The 16,880-nt window shown below is 41.6% G+C and overlaps 1 protein-coding gene across 7 annotated transcripts in view; it reads right to left on the reverse strand.

The window, feature by feature from the left end:
- CPEB3 (cytoplasmic polyadenylation element binding protein 3) overlaps positions 1-16,880 on the reverse strand; it is a gene marked incomplete at both ends in the record, with an annotated part of 179,931 nt that overhangs the window by 38,613 nt on the left and 124,438 nt on the right. For all 7 annotated transcript variants that reach the window (XM_079702412.1, XM_079702414.1, XM_079702413.1 and 4 more), the window contains one exon: positions 6,591-6,709. In XM_079702412.1, coding sequence (XP_079558538.1) covers positions 6,591-6,709 — 119 coding nt within the window. The remainder of the gene's footprint in view (positions 1-6,590; positions 6,710-16,880) is intronic.

A 16,880-nucleotide genomic window follows, 5' to 3' on the forward strand; every position in this document is an offset into this window, starting at 1 on the left:
CCATCATAGCACCTGTGACTCCTTACTCCACTTACTATTCACTTGGCTATTTCCCTCCATTGGACTCTGGGGGCCTCTAAAGCTGAGACCATATCTCTGTGTGGGTCCCAACTGCCCGGCACAGCACCCAACCCTTAGTGAGTGGTCTGTGCTCCTCAGCGTGCTGGTGAATTAGCAAAGGTTTTCCCGAGGGGCAGACAGTGGTGCTGTAAGAACTTGTCCAACAGCTGCCCCTCTATAGCTCCCCAGTCACTCTCCTCACTCCACTGAAAGCTACCTTCTAGAGGCATGGAAATACACTGTCTGGTCACCAGTGGGTACGCCAGGGCCTGGGCCTAATCAGTGCGAATTTCTGATGCCACTAGGTGACGCACGCGGTGATCAGAATTATCTAGTGCTCGTCATCACTTCTGATATTCCCGCATCACTTAGAAAGTATAAGTGTGATAGATGATTCTCTTCTGAAAGAAAGAAGAAACTAGCACTTTTGAGCACGTACACTGCACCACTGTGCTAGGCATTTTACATACACTGTCACATTTAAACTCACCGTAACTGTTATGCTGTAAAAATTATCTCTACTTTAAAAACAAGGAAACTAAGACTCAGAATTGTGACGTCAACTCAGGACTGAAACCCAGGTTTATCTGACCCCAAGTCTATAGACACTCTTTCCACTGCAATGATGCTGTGTGCCTGCAAGGCTCCCTGTCCTCCAGGCTACTGGCCACCAGCTCTGCTTCCCAAGGGACTCCTGGAAAAGTCAAAATGCATTTTTATTTGTGAATGATTAACCTTTCTCTTCTTTCCAATCTCATTTGGTCCATTTTCAACACATTAAGAAGTGACCCATAGACTCTTCCTAAAGCTACTAAACAAAACTAGCAGTTAGAGAAGCTCAAATATGATTTGGCAATGAAACTGGCTATTTTAACTTCTAGGTTCATAGCCTCAGGCACTCTTGCGCTGCAGCCAGACAATTTTGTCCAATGTCTACATAAATGTGTATTTTCAGTTCCATGGCGCTAGGGCAAGGATGTTGTCACTGGCATGCTGATCACTCAAACTTTTGAGAGGAATGTACACATAAAAGTTCATGTTACCTAAGCTTTTCCTGGGAAGAAGCCTATTCTTTGAGTGAGCTTCATGAAATACTAATTCTACCAGAATCTTCACAAGTATAATCCCCAAAGAGGTATATAATATGCTGGATTAAACAATATTACACACATTTATTTACTGCAAAACTCCTCAGAACTTTAATATATCAATGTTTCCCAAATGTTCTTGGCTATGGAATCTTTAATTAAAGGAGAAAGTGGATATAAAATGTACAAAGTAAGTGCTCGATAAGGGACACCTATTATTATTAAGAGCAAACGTTCTGTCAATGATCCTCTCAAGAGACCAGTGTTTGATGAGACAAGCGTTCTTCAGAACACACTTTGGAAAAACACTGACTATGATCCCTTAGGGGATGGTATTGGCTATTTTGTCCCCTGGTTACCATTTTGTACACTGCAACTGCAGCATCTTTTAGACCTCCCTAGAAAGAAATAACAGCTTCCAAAGACTCAAGCACTAAGAAACTCTGGACCCATTTGCAAAATCAGAGATTCATGGAGGAAAAAAATAAGATTTATTATGAATAGGAGGTACTTCTCTCATTTTAAAGAAGGAATTCTTTCTTTGGAGAAATTCTTATGATGGGAGGTGCCCAAAGCATGAATTTAGACCAAGGAACAAGTAAATAAATCAAGAAGATTAGAAATGCTGAAGATTTCCAAGGTGGGATATGACACAAAACCAGATTTGATTGAGCCAAGATAAAATTATAGTTATTGTCTTAGGAGGTAGTAGGTGGGGAATGAAAGAGTTTGAGTAAATATACCACAAACCCAAGGACTAAGGCCATCAATCAAGACTGCCCTACAAGCCCCTACCTGTTTTTCCCCAATTTAATTTCCCTCTAATCCCTTTCATATATTTGTGTTCCATCCTAAGTGTTCTGCATTCATACCACACAATTTCTCATTTCTGTGTTCACACTGTTGCCTTTCTCCAAAATGTCTATTCCCCACACCTCCATACTTCTCCTGGCCAATCCCCAAACTCTCTTCATCCTTCAAGACCTCGTTTAAATGACACTTCATCCAAGAAGCTTTCTTTCATCACTCCTGGTATGTATAAACTGTCCAAAGTGCTTAATCTACATCTTAGCTCGTTGTATTTGTTATTTTTCTTAATTTGACAAATATTTGAGAACCTCTTATGCACCAGGCTCTACAGATTTGTCTATTTATACACTTGTTTTATCTATTCATTATATTATTGTTTTTGAACACAGGACTTTATGTCTGATTCAAAATAAGTTCTGAATCATAGTAACCAATACTAAAGCTTTGCCCATAGTAGGCACTCAAATGTGGTTTGAAGGAAGAAAGGAAGGCACAGCATTTTTAAAAGCTGTATGTGGGCTGGAGACAGCTTAAATCCTAGGCAAAACGATCTGGCCTATTTTTGTAACTAAAAAAAGTGATGAAAAATGCTAGAGATTCCTCTGATATATAAATGGGGGTAGGAGACACTGGAATGACAGACAGATTAGACAGATTTAAAAATTAAATAATTAAACCAGCCTCTATTTCCAGCTTCCTTTTTTTTTTCCACCATTTTAAAAAAATTTTTGTCTTTCTAGTTTTAAGTGGATGACCTGAGCAATAATCTAAAGAATTCATCTTACATAAGACACTTCAGTTTGGTAAGACAGTTTTAAAATATATAGCAAAGTCAATCTGTCATGTTTTAGAATATTTATAAATTGTGATTGTGCTATAAATTGTAAGGAGGAAGAATTAGGAAACTTTTCTGATAACTCCTTTCAAGGTGTTTGCTATCCCACATCTCTGGCCAAAGTGTTCTAGAAGTTAAGAACCAGAACATCTCCTTCCTCACCTCCTTTTCAAGGTTACTCTTTTCAGCCCCTCAATCTGTTAGACCCTCTTAGGTTTCCTCATCTATCAGTCTGCTGTCTTGAACCTTCAGGTTCAGCCTATTTCTACATTCGAAAAGTAGAGTTCCCTTAACAAGAGGGACCACTGTCACAGTGGCTGCCTGCTTTATTGGAAGCATGGACAAGAACACAGCTATCCTCTGGGATGCCTGGGACATGTGAGCTATGGAACTCCTCTTGCTGAAGGAGAGGTTAAAAAAAATCACAGATCTAGAGGCTTTGCAATTACTCCTACTCTTGCCAATTTGTCTTTCATTCTTTAAGACTGAGGGGTCCTCTACTCAATACCCTGTAATGGCCTATATGGGAAAAGAATCTAAAAAAGAGTAGATATATGTATATGTATAACTGATTCACTTTGTTGTACATCTGAAACCAATACAACATTGTAAATCAACTATACGCCAATAAAAATTATATATAAAAAAAAAGACTGAGGGGTCAATTAATCAAGCTATAAATACAGTTTCTTTTGCCATCTTTCAGGATCAGACCTATATATAGAATAGCCTGAGTGGAGTCATCTAATGAAAGGTAATCACTGACCAAAAATATAACTACCTGAAATCCACTAAGTATGGATTCATTTGAGTTAAAAAACAAACACACGATCTTAGAAAGGATAAGTGAGAGGGAACCTTTCTACAGGCGCTGTATTAGGAAAACCATGTGATTAACCTAATCCACACAAAGGGAGTGGGGGGGTTGATTTGGGGGAAAGGGAGAGGGCAAAGGACAGAACATCTGTGAGGTCACTTCAGAACATGGTGTGTATTTCCAAGGAGAAATTCAGGGAGGATTGGAGAGAGCTAAACAACAGAATGAGTGCACGAAGATCCTGAAAGGTAGCCAAGCTAAGAAGTAGAAAAAGCCAGAAAGAGCCACAGCTCAGAAGGTTTGGTGAATGAGCTCTAGAGGCTGACTTTACCTTGAGCTATTGCCCAGGTCCTCATTTACTCCCAAAGGTTCAAGCCAGCTCTCACTGTCTGTGGGAGCATCCAAAATGAGGTGGAATGTACCGAAACCTGGTAGGGAAGTGTGACCAAATGAGGTTGGGAGTGGAAGATGTGGAGCTGAAGCCAAGAAAGAGGTTTCAAAAATGGAGCCAAAGGAGCCAGAACCCAAAATGGGATCCAGTTCATTAAAATTACAGGTATTTGGGGACTTCTATGTTTCCCATCTTGAGTTTTATTTAAATTGTTTATGCTGGAAATTCTGAGTATGCCTGGGTCAAAGAAATACGTGATCAGCAGCCACCATTCAGAATTCACCAAGCTCCAATAAAACTGCTTCACTTGAGCTCAGAAAATGGAAACTGCAATAAGGCAGAAATTTGTAGAAACACAAACAATGAAAGTTAGTTTCCCTATAAACATTTCGGAAACAGATAATTACACTAATTAATTTCAAAAGTCCTTCAAGCCAAGGGTAATACACGTTTGGAGTGAAAACACTCAACAGTAATGGTGTTGCCTCCATACCACCTCCGCCTGCAACCACCACTGCTCATCCCCTCTCACAAGACGTCCAGCCCTGGTGTGAGCCTGCCCTGACAGAATATATGACCCACCTCCTCCCACATAGCCAGTGACATGGCCCTTCCAAGGTACACAAGCCCCATCTGCTCACCTCCAGACTCCTCCCCTCAATTCAACAGCTTCTTAATCTACTCTGGGTGTAACTATCTCAGTAGGTACCTCTACCCCTCTGTCGTTTTACAGATACGAACATATTTCAAATCCTCTCCTACAGTGCATGACCAACCCCACCTTAACCCTTCTGAGCTCACTCCCACTCCCACTGATGTGTCAGTGGCAGAGACTCTCTGGAGGTTGACCATTTTCCTCTGACATCTGACCCTGTCAAACTGGGCTCAGTCTGTCTAATTTCATGTTACTCCAAAGAGATTTAAAAGTTATTGCAGCTTTCTTATTATTTTTTCAGAGGAAAGACTGCACACTCCCATTCTAGTCAGTCCCCATGTCTCCCTCTTAACACAACAGCCTCTCTACACTGTTTAAATTAAGACGAAAGTTAACAAAGCCTCCTTACTCTTTTTCCTAGCCTGCTATTTTCTACTGTTTTTCTATACAGCTACCTGTATAGCTACCCTATCCAATGCTGTTAACTGTTGTTATAAAAATTGGGCAATAGCTCCAGATATTGAAAAATTATAGTGACACTTTCAAACTTGCTAAAATCCTTGCCTCTTCCTCTGCATCAATTACTGTACCATGACTCAGGATCCCCATTCTTTAGTAATTCCCTCTTCTGCTTTACATACTGTAATCTCCCACTTATGGGTGGCCAAGTCCCAGCATCATTTTTTTGCAACCAATTGTAAACCCTGTTCTAGATGTCACCATTCTTTTCAAAAGATGTTACTAGGTAGATAAGCTCTAACCCTGCTCTCCTGAATCCTCTAGCACTATGTAGAACTAACAGCACCACTTGTGCAAGTACCCGACCTCACCAAACGCTTTCACATTCATTTTGTTCTTATCTGAGCCTCTCAACATCCCAGAGAGGAACCATTTTTCTTCTCATTTTATAGGTGAGGAAGCCAAGTTGCAGCAAGGATTATGTGACTTATTCAGAGTCAAGTAGATATTTAAATGCTAGAGTCAAGACTCAAACTGGGAACTTTACATCTGACCACAACTCTTTCCCCATACACATTTCTGAGAATAAACCTGGCTGTCAACCAAGCCCAACACCTCTGGTGTAAGGGGATGCTTTAGGCCCCATGACAGATACCTGCCTTGGTTCCTTAATCCACACCACTATTTTTTACTCTATTTCCCACTCCTAGCACCAAGTCTTGACACACAAACTCACCCCCCTCCCAACCTCCTAAGGATTTTTAGTTCTGCCATGTTAACCAAGTTTTTTCTTCTGCTCTAAACAGTCTTGACCCTTCTCCACTGATAGCCCCTCTGCCAGAAGAAAGGAAGCAGTCTTCCTCTGTTACCTAGTGACTTACACTCTTTGGCTCAGAAACCACAAACTGAACCACAAATTCCGTAGAAGTGTACATTATTTATGATTTTGGGTCCATGTTCTCTGTCCTTCCCCTCCGCTGCCCTATTTGAAGTTATCCCATTTTAGATTATAAGCTCCTGGCCCAGAAGGCACTATTTAGCCAGCTGTGGGTACCACCCAGCACAATGCCTTGCATTCAAACACATACAAACATTGATGATTATGATCTTTTTTGAAAAAAATAAATAAATTACTCCTGCCCTTGATCTGCAATAATGACAGAAACCAGCTGCCAAAACCATTAAGAGCATTATTTACTTCAATTCAGAGTTTCTGAATAGGAATTAGCATAAAAGAACCGTAAAGTGAAAGACAAGGGCACATTTGTTTACATGTGGTCCCAAAGGTATAAAGCAAAATACTGAGTAATTTGTTATTAGCTTCCCATCAATAGCAGTCCAGCACTACTGCATAGCAAGGTCACCCCGGGTAAGAGGATCCTAGTTTCAGTATTCCCATGACAAGGAAAAGGCGATCAGCTATTCCAATTGCATACGTGCTCTGGAAAAGCAACAGGGGGCTGCATATTACTCACCGGTTTATCCTTGATGGTGGGGCTTGACACGCACAGGTACAGTTTCCCGTCTTCTTCTAGGCAGGCATCTATCAAAGCTTGTACTGAGCTCTCCTCCTGGAACAGCAGAAAGGCATAGCCTTGGGGAGAACAAAAACAAAAGGGTGGGGGGAGGAATCAGTAAATTAAACCCAAAGCACCAATTAAAAATTTACCTATTGTTTCACTTTGGCAAATTCTTACTAAAATCTAAGAACTTGAAGTGGGACACAGGGAAGTAAGAGTCATTGAGACCCTCATGTGTTAGGTACCCATAGACTTTACCTTGTATTGGGTATTACAGGCACTGTATTAGGTACTCATAGACTTTACTTTGATTAATTTCCGTAATTACTCATGGGAGCAAGTTCAGAACACATCTATGGAATTTCCATTAAATAGGTTTGGTCATCTTTAATGAGAGCAGGCAGACTCACCAATGGCCTGAGCCACAACTGCTCAGGAAACAAGCATCACCTGCCCTCCAACTTCCACCAAGCTCTAGGCTTGACACATGCTGCAACATGGATGTACCCTGAAAACATTATGCTAACTGAAAGGAGCCAGGCACACAATACCGCATATTATATGGAATGTCCAGAATAGGCAAATCTAGAGAGACAAAAAATAGATTAGTCGTTGCCTAGGGCTGGGGGAGTGGAGGGAACAGGTACAGTGTTTCTTTTGGGGATGAAGAAAATCTTCTATAACTGATTGTGGTGGTGACTGCATAACTGTGAACATACTGGAAACCACTGAACCGTACATTTTAAATAGGTGAACTGTGAATTATATCTCAACAAAAGTTGTCAAAAAAAAAAGCTCAACAATAGGCTAATGTGTCTTTATATGTTATATCTGATGGTGATGCTCTGTTTCTTCAAGGATATTCTCCTGTCTCATGGCTGAATACATGATCTGTGAAGGTGGACACAAGCTGAAGGATGTCCATGGACACAGCCAGCTTTGTTCAGTTCAATTCAGTAAGATTTACCGAGCAACTGTTACAAACGAGACACAATCTATGGATTATGAGGAAAACTGAGATGAATGAGACTAGGTTCCAGCTGTCCAGAGACTTATATGATAGAAGAAACAGGCTTTTAGACAATTAACTTTTTGCTACAAAGCTGAGGGAGATAAACGGAAATAAAAAGTACTGTGGTGGGCTTCCCTGGTGGCACAGTGGTTGAGAGTCCGCCTGCCGATGCAGGGGACATGGGTTTGTGCCCCAGTCCAGGAAGATCCCACATGCCGTGGAGCGGCTAGGCCCATGAGCCATGGCCGCTGAGCCTGCACGTCCGGAGCCTGTGCTCCGCAACAGGAGAGGCCACAACAGTGAGAGGCCCGCGTACCGCAAAAAAAAAAAAAAAGTACTATGGGAGCCCAGACAAGCAAGGAATCTGACTTGAGAGAATCAGCAAAGATGTCAAAGAGGACAATAGATGTTCAAGGGGCCAACTGTGGCACTTGCTGCCACACCAGCATTCACGAATGGCAGCTGAGCAAAGGCCCATGATGAGCTAGTCTAAACCTGAGTATTCAGCTGTTCAACCTCTCTACAATCCCTTCAGCTTTGCTAAGTCTCTCAGCTGTCACCTCCACTCCCAGTCCTGCTACTGACCTCAAAGGAAACCATCACCAATAAGGCTCTCCTCTGGCGCACTGTGTGCCGGAAAGATGTAAGTGGTGTAGAAGGATAAGAACCCCCGTGTTCAGAAGCTTCTCACACATCAAACAAAGATGCTAATCAACTGGCCTAGAAGCAAAGCTCTCTGGAGTCCTGGGCAGCACATGATGACAGTGGCAGTGGACAGTGAATAATGGGTACTCTTTATCCTTTTCCCCAGCTCCTCGTCTACTGTACAGAGCATCCAAGCAAACAGAGTAGGAAAAAGATCAACCATTATGCAGCACACCAGGAGTGGCCAATGCAAAAGGCAGAAGCCAATACACAGAGGAAAGCACCAAGCCCACAGGAATGGGTACAGAGCTACAAGATGGAGGCTGCCTACATGGCAGGACCCAGAGCTGTTTTCTGGGCTTTGCTCCCAGGCTAGATGGGTCAAAGGATTCAGCAGATGGCCAGGCAAGAACAATAAAACTTAACTGCAAAATTAGAAAGGATAATAGATCATTTCTTCATACCCTCTCTCTTTTCGAAATAGTATCAAACGATTACCAAGCCCCAGCGAATCTATTAAAAGTTCAATGTTTTCATTTAATGTGAGAACATTAATTACACTTGCCAAAGAGAATATTAGAGGTCAGTGGGTTAAAAAATGCAAAGATCACAAAGAGGAGGTCTCAGCATGTCCTCTCAAACCTCCTGCCTCACCAAGTTAAATCTTGGTGCAAATCTTCCACAAAGGTCCTCAGAGGCATGCTGAATATCTTGTTCTTGGAGAGGACCCTGTCTGTGTACAGTATGCGCAGGCACATCAAAAAGGCCTGGGGACGGGGCAGCTCAGTGAGCTGGGGTTCTCTCTAGCTCCTTGCCTCTGCAAGGCCACTGAGCTGGCTGCACCTTTCCTGCACATTGCTGCCCACCTCTTACAATCTTCCACATCAAATCCCACACTGTGTTCAACTTGGGCATCAGAGGAAAGGGAGGGTGTCTCCCCATAGCAGCTGAGTAGCTGCCACAAAATCACACAGATTTTTCACTCAGGCCTGTCTCACAGCCATAAATGACAACACTGGCAGTAGACAGAGTAAAAACAACTGGGAGTCACAAGTAAAAGCCTGCTACAAATATTATTACCAAGAAAAATATCTACAACTTCTTTCCCTTTCCCAGGGAATGGGCCAATTTCTTCAGAATGGCTCTTTTACAACAAATCATCTCTCCTCCCTGATCAGCAAGCTGCTACTCTCAGTAACAACAACATTCTCTTAGCACCACAGATAAGGGGTGTAACTCAAGTCCAACCATTTCCTTCAACCCTGCCTCCTACCTCAGGCCTTTCAACCAAAACAAAATTCACCAGAGACCCCAACACACCCATGAAAACAACTTCATGATACGTTCACCTACTAAAACACCTTCTGATATCTCAAGGTCAACCAAACCCAGACAACAACAGAAATCAGAGGATTAAAAAAAAATCAGGAAGGAAGAAAACTTCAAACACATTTCCCTTTTGATCTTCAGAAATTCGAGGTCAAAGTAAACAAAGTAGAGAAAGATCCCTTCAAGAATAACAAGGTCTGGGCTTCCCTGGTGGCGCAGTGGTTGAGAGTCTGCCTGCCGATGCAGGGAACACGGGTTCGTGCCCTGGTACAGGAAGATCCCACATGCCGCAGAGCGGCTAGGCCCGTGAGCCAGGGCCGCTGAGCCTGCGCGTCCGGAGCCTGTGCTCCGCAACGGGAGAGGCCACAACAGTGAGAGGCCCGCGTACCGCGGGAAAAAAAAAAAAAAAGAATAACAAGGTCAGTGTGAGATGGACATTAAATCAATGATTTAGGGCTTCCTTGGTGGCGCAGTGGGTGAGAGTCCGCCTGGGACACAGGTTCGTGCCCCGGTTCGGGAAGATCCCACATGCCGCGGAGCGGCTGGGCCCGTGAGCCATGGCCACTGAGCCTGCGCGTCCGGAGCCTGTGCTCCGCAATGGGAGAGGCCACAACGGTGAGAGGCCCGCGTACCGCAAAAAAAAAAAAAAATCAATGATTTACTAAAAGGCAAATTCCACATGGTCCTACAGAAAGAGTTCTGGACTAGGAGTCAAAATGCCTGGATTTGGGTCCTAGTCCTAACACTTATTGGCTGTGTAGTAATAACAGCTAATATATTGCTAACACTTATTGAGCATCTACTATGCACCAGGCACTGTTTCTAAGTGCCTTATGTATATTAGCTCATTTCATCTTCACACACACTCTGAGATAGTCACTATTTTAAATTCTGTTTTACAGTTAAAGAAACTTCAAGAGTGATTAAGCGACTTGTTTGATGGTGATTGTTCTATCACCCAGTAAGTGGTGGAATCATGGACTTGAATGTTAAAGTTTCTGAGTCTTAATGGCCTACATGGGAAAAGAATGTAAAAAGGAGTGGATACCTGTATATGTATAACGGATTCACTTTTCTGTACAGCAGAAACTAACACAACATTGTAAGTCAACTCTACTCCAATAAAAATTTTAAAAAAAAGTTTCTGAGTCTCGGCTCTTTTATCTGTAAAATGAAGATTATCCTACAGAGATGAAGGCTGTGAGATGATATATGTAAGGTGCTTTGAAAACTAGGATATTGTGCAAGTGTCAATTTTTCTTTTACTGCATTTTCAGTTATTTTTGTGACAATGTAAAATTAAATTGTTTTGCATATGGTCTCATAAAAATTAGAGTTCAGATGAATGAGATACTTTCTTCTTTGCATTTGCAAGCATTTGGAGAATAAAGGGAAGTAATCTAGATACTAAAGGAAAACAGTTTTTTGAATGACAGGCTAAATAAATATTACTGTAAACAATCAATAAAGTGACAATATTTCCTTTCATATATCATTAGCAAGTTCTATTAGGAGAGAGAATCATCCGATGTGGTACTATTTGCTGATTTTCATACATTCTTTAAATAAAAGCCTATTATACCTATAAATCAAGCTCCTCAAACTGTCACTATGATGGCAGGTTCTTCTGCTAGTTTAAAAAAAACTTGGCCCCAAAATTATAAACTCCCTCTGTTTTCCCTTGCCCTCTGAGCCAGCCAAGAGATAACAGGATTATAAAACTCAAGTTTCAGAAATGGTGACCTTCTTACCCAAGTACCTAAGAAGTGTGGTGAGCTATGGGAGGCCCTCAACTCAGAGCCAGTCTGTAGGTGGAAACAGGGGCTCTGGGGAAGCAGTAGGAACTCTTGGCATGGTCACCATCACCACCCTGGGTTATGGGCAGAATGCGTGGCAGGAAGCTGCTTGCTTTCCCACTGGTGCCAAATAGGTTGGGAAGGAAGGGCGCAACAGTGAGGGATTTTTGGACAAGCCTGAACTGACCAACGCACTTCTCTGGGGTAAAGAGGTATGGAGTCAGAGAGGGGACTTAACTGGGATAATTCCATTGTATTTGGCCAAGTTTTTGAAGGATAAATTTAATTAAAGATTTTTTTTCCTCTTAATACCCAAAACACATTGAGTATAACAACCTCCAAAATGTTCTTGGCTACCTTTCAAAAACAAAGCTTCCTGAGCTCTTAAATACTTAATTTTTCATGTTATAATTTTTTTTGTACTTGATCCCTAGTACAAATAACAGTCACCACCAACTTCACCACCACAAACACCAGTTACTAAGTGCTTACAATGTGCGACGCACTTTGCCAATAATAAACACTTTACCTCACAGTAATTCTATGAGGTAAATACAGTTGTTATTATTACCATTTTACAGATGAGGAAACTGAAGCTCTGAGAGGTTAAGGGATACCTCAGATTAAAACCTAGAGATTAAATTTGGGATTGAAATTTAGGTCAGCTTCCAGAGCCCTCATTCTTTATCCACTAACTATACTGTCTTACCTAAAAATGATGAGATAAAGTTTTCAATATCACTAGCAAATAAGTACTTGCCTATTTATTATTTATTGTCACTTTTGTGACAGTGATCATTTGACAGTGGTTTAGTGGCATGAAGTGGTCACCTGTGCTTTAGTCCTACAATTTAAGGTCTATGCAGATATATTTGCTCTAAAGCCCACAAAAACTATATTAAGAAGAGCTATAGGGGCTTCCCTGGTGGCGCAGTGGTTGAGAGTCCGCCTGCCGATGCAGGGGACACGGGTTCGTGCCCTGGTCCGGGAGGATCCCGCGTGCCGCGGAGTGGCTGGGCCCGTGAGCCATGGCCGCTGAGCCTGCGTGTCCGGGGCCCGTGCTCCACAACGGGAGAGGCCCGTGTACCACAAAAAAAAAAAAAAAAAAAAAAGAAGAGCTATAAAACCAAATAATCTCAGCTCAAAAAAAAAACACAACTATATTAAGAAGAGCTGAAATGATGAATTTCAAAATAATCAGAAGTTTAGTTTTAGTTTATTTAGGTCAATCGAATTATCATATTTAGTAAAGATGCTTATTGTTTTCAATGTATTTTTAAGTTGTATATTTAGAATGAAGGCTCTTGAGGGAGTTAAAGAGCAGATCTCACTAAATTAGACTTTAATAAAATGAACATCATCATCACAGTAATCATCAGCTTAAGCAAGTATCTTCAATGGATGCTAAAACCATTGGGTAAATCTGAGAGGGGATATAAGATACTCATGCTATCTTAAGGTATCACTTTGAAGATGAATAAGTATTTGTGAAGGGAGAAAAAGGTACTTTCACAGTGGAGAAATCTGGCAGACAGCACCATAACCAAATGATCACACTGAGCATCACCAAGAACAGGGCAAACTGACATCATGTGCCTCTCGTATTATGTCCTTCTTGGTGCAGTGCGTCATCTGCTAAGAGTGTTTCCCCTGAATCTCATTATGAGGAAACAAATCTATCATTCCAAATTAAGTGACAGTCTATAAAACATCCGGCAGGAACTCTTCAAATGATACAAAAGACAAAATGCCTAGGAAAGTATCTAAAGTAAAGGAGACTAAAGAGACATGACAACTAAATGTATGGCTAGACTTTGACTGGATCTTGGATTTAAAAAAAAAAAAAGCTCTAAAGGACATTACTAGAATAATCTGGATACTTCTTGTTCTCAGAAGACATATGGTGAATCATTTAAGAGTGAGGGGTCTTAATGTCTACAACTTACTCTCAAACGACTCATCAAAAAATATGTATGTATATATACACATACTGACCCAAAAAAAACAACAGAAAGCAAATGTGGCAAAATGCTAACAACTGGTAAACCTAGAGGAAGGCAGTATAGGCATTCACTGTACTATTCTTACAACTTTTCTGTACATTTTGAAATTTTTCAAAAGAAAAATTTGTGGAAAAAAATAGAAACCACAGGTCTCTCTGGAGAAGAGGGTAATATACTCCCTTATTCTTGAAAGAGGTGTGTGGTCTTCTGAAAGACCTAATAGTTCTTAAAATCAACTAATGCTCCTAGTGATTTATATGTTTTAAGTAGCAACTACAATGGAAAAACAATTCCAACTTGTACAGCTGTGCCCTGAGCTATGGCTACATTCATAAAATGGTGACTGACAAGGGAGGACTGGTTTCTGATGACAGGAGGTCAGCCCCAGAAGGAAGGATCCAAGGTCTGGACAGAGAGAGAGATTGCTCCTTGCACAGAATCCAGGCTCCCTGATTTCCTGTGACCTTCCTAGAGAGACCTGAAGGGCACCTCTCCAGCCAGAGCTGAATGAGTTCAGACATTTTTGGCACAGGAAGTCTGTTCCAAACATTCTCCCTGACCTTGGCTTTCAGGTCAGAGGACTTAACCTGGTTTGCCTCAGGAGTCTTTGCCTTTGGATTCAATTCAATAGAACCAAAAATGTTTAGGAGGTACAAGGCAGGATACTAGGCACTGAAGATACAAAGATGAATAAGTCAAGAAAGAACCCTGCCCTGGAAAAACTCAGCCTGTAAATACGTGACTAAGAAACAACAAGAAAAGTGCTAGTTGGGGTTATAGCCTATAAAACACTGGTGAGAGACAAATGGAGCAGACGTGCCCAAACATCAGGGAAAGTCATACAGTAAAGGCCACATCTGGGCTGGAGGACAACTGCTTTTCTAGGAAGCAAGGGCAATCCAAGTTCATGAAACAGCACAGGCCAAGGCTTCAAAGGGCCAAAGACTGGCTTATTTGGAAAACAGTGAGTAGAGTGCATTAGTTAAGAGTATAGGATTGGGGGTACCAGGTGGGAAGAGATGAAGCAGCTCATCAACCCCGTCTGCTGCCTGGAGAACACAGTAAGTCTCTGAACTGGATTCCTTATTCATTCTCCTCTTGGATGAGAACCTCCGGTCTCCAAGACTGATTGAACACTTACTATGCACCCTAGGCAATGCAGGGGAATTCTGACATGAGCAAGTCCTTGTTCTCAAGAAATTTATAAACCAGTACATGAAGGTCATGAAGAATAAGTATAAAGAGAACTCTAATTTAGGAACAATGCATTCAGGACCCTTAGAAGTATTTTCTAAACGTATTTTTAAAAGTTGGATTTCATAGAAGGAAGACAGATCTTTCAGTGAAGAAGACATGGATAGAGAAATCAGGGAAGACTTTCTGTCGGTGGTGGCACAGGAGCCAGATCTTAGGTGAAAAATTGGATAAGGACATTCCAAGGGAAGGATTTAGCCTAATTAAGATGTAGAGATGGCTCAGCAGGTACTGTCCTTGGATGCCTAAACATTCCCCTTGGATTCAGAACCAAACATATTTCTTTGACTGTATTTACTACAAAGAGCTGAGGCTCAAACATTCTGGCTCAAGCCTGTTTCGTGTTTTCTATTACACTAGTGACTGTTTCTTGGTGGGCTTGTTGCTTGGCAGGCAGGGGTGGGGGAAGGTGAGAATGGACAAGAAAACAAGTCTGATGGGTAGAACCACCCCAGAGTTGAAAACTGGCAGTCTACTTCCTGTGTTTTTAGTAAAGTCCTGCAGTCCAGGGCAGTGACCTGGGGCATTTGGGCTTAAAGTCTGCTCTGTTTACGTAACCACACATTCCCTATATAAAGAGGTCCTTGTGAAGTCTGCCAAATCTGTCGGTTCTAGTCACAGTCAGTTCTAACAAGCACCTGACCAAGAAAACTGAGATCAGACTGGGGGTGTGGGAAGGAACTGGTCAAACTAGTTGGGCAGTTTTATTTTTACTGAACAACGTATTTTCATCAGGGGGAAGGACACTAATATTATTTAACCTCTATGAAGCCTAAGTGCTGGTGCATATGCACACTGCCTCACATAATCCTTTCAATAACAATGAGTAGTATTAACTCAGATGAGTAAACTGAGGTCCAGGGATTAAATAACTTGCTTAAGGTCATCTAGCTGGTAACTGCTGGCACCCATGTCTGAGTCCACAAATATCTAGTTCTTGCCCCCCTGCTTGTTGCTCTGCCTCATGCAGCATCAGACAATTGGCAAATTCTACATTTTAACCCAGTAGACGCTTCCCTGAAGATGAAGCTTTAGTCCAGCCCTGCTTGTAGATTGCCTGAACTCTGACAATCTAATTTCTCCTCCTTGCACTTTAATGCTCCTCTGATGAGTTCTTAATGCTGCTGCCAATGGGTTTTCTTGGCATCACCATTTCTCCTTCTCAAGATGAAGGCTATCCTGTTCTATTTTGAAAGACAACCCAAGTCTTTGCTCTCAGCTTTCAAAATGTTTCACCAGATCCTCTCAGTCAGCTTCCCATTCTGAACTCTTTCAAATGATACATCCTCTCTTGGTCTCACTTGCTCATGGCCTTAGCCCTATCCAATTCCTGTCAGCAAGTCCTGCCCCAAGCTACGCCCTCTTCTAAAACATTCTCTCTGCCTCAGCCTACCAAATTTGCAGCTGGCATTTCAGTTCCTGAATTTTACTCTCTTCAAAAGAAAGTTCTCATCGGGGGTGGTTTTGGCTTCTCTGAACTAAACAAGCATCCCTCCCTTTCCAGTACCTCTGGCTGGGGATAGCACAAGTACTGCTGTGACACAGTACAAGATGTCTATGTTATTTAAGTGGCTGCTCAGCTTTGTCCTGTGGCCTGTACATTCCTTCTGCCCGTTCCGTTTTATACAGTCCCTCAAACTATTAATGCTTTGAAATCAAACACTAACTCTAACAGTTCCTCTTTAATATAACGCAAAAGAGAGAAATGTTTAATAGAACAGTTTAAACTGAGGGTGTGCTAAGCGTTTTAAAGCAACAATACATGCTGCTCCATCTGTTCAAAACAGGACAAAACAGAACAAAAAGTCCACTCTTGCTGCTCTGCAATACAGTTTCCATATTTTTATGAGAAAATCCATCCGGAGAACAAAAATTTCAATCAGTCAAATATTAAAATGTAGGATTTATAATTCACCAAAGAGTATGAGTACTATAAGCCAGGACCTGCATTTAAAAAACAAAAAAAAGGCCAAGTATTACTCAAAAGCTTACAAACTGCAAAAGGTTACGTACACGCTAAAACTCCATTAGGTTCCCAACTCCATCAGTTTATATAACTCAGAAGGTGGAAAAACTTGGAATCTGGGCCTAAAACAACACTGACTTATTTTCATCCAAGTTACGCTACAAGGGGAAAAAATGTGAAGTTTGAAAACTTTCCTTTCCAAAGCCAGATTTAGACAAACTGAAGGAAAAAGGAAAGAGA

The sequence above is a fragment of the Hyperoodon ampullatus genome, assembly GCF_949752795.1.
Source record: "Hyperoodon ampullatus genome assembly, chromosome: 1".
In the NCBI taxonomy this organism is placed as follows: Eukaryota; Metazoa; Chordata; class Mammalia; order Artiodactyla; family Ziphiidae; genus Hyperoodon; species Hyperoodon ampullatus.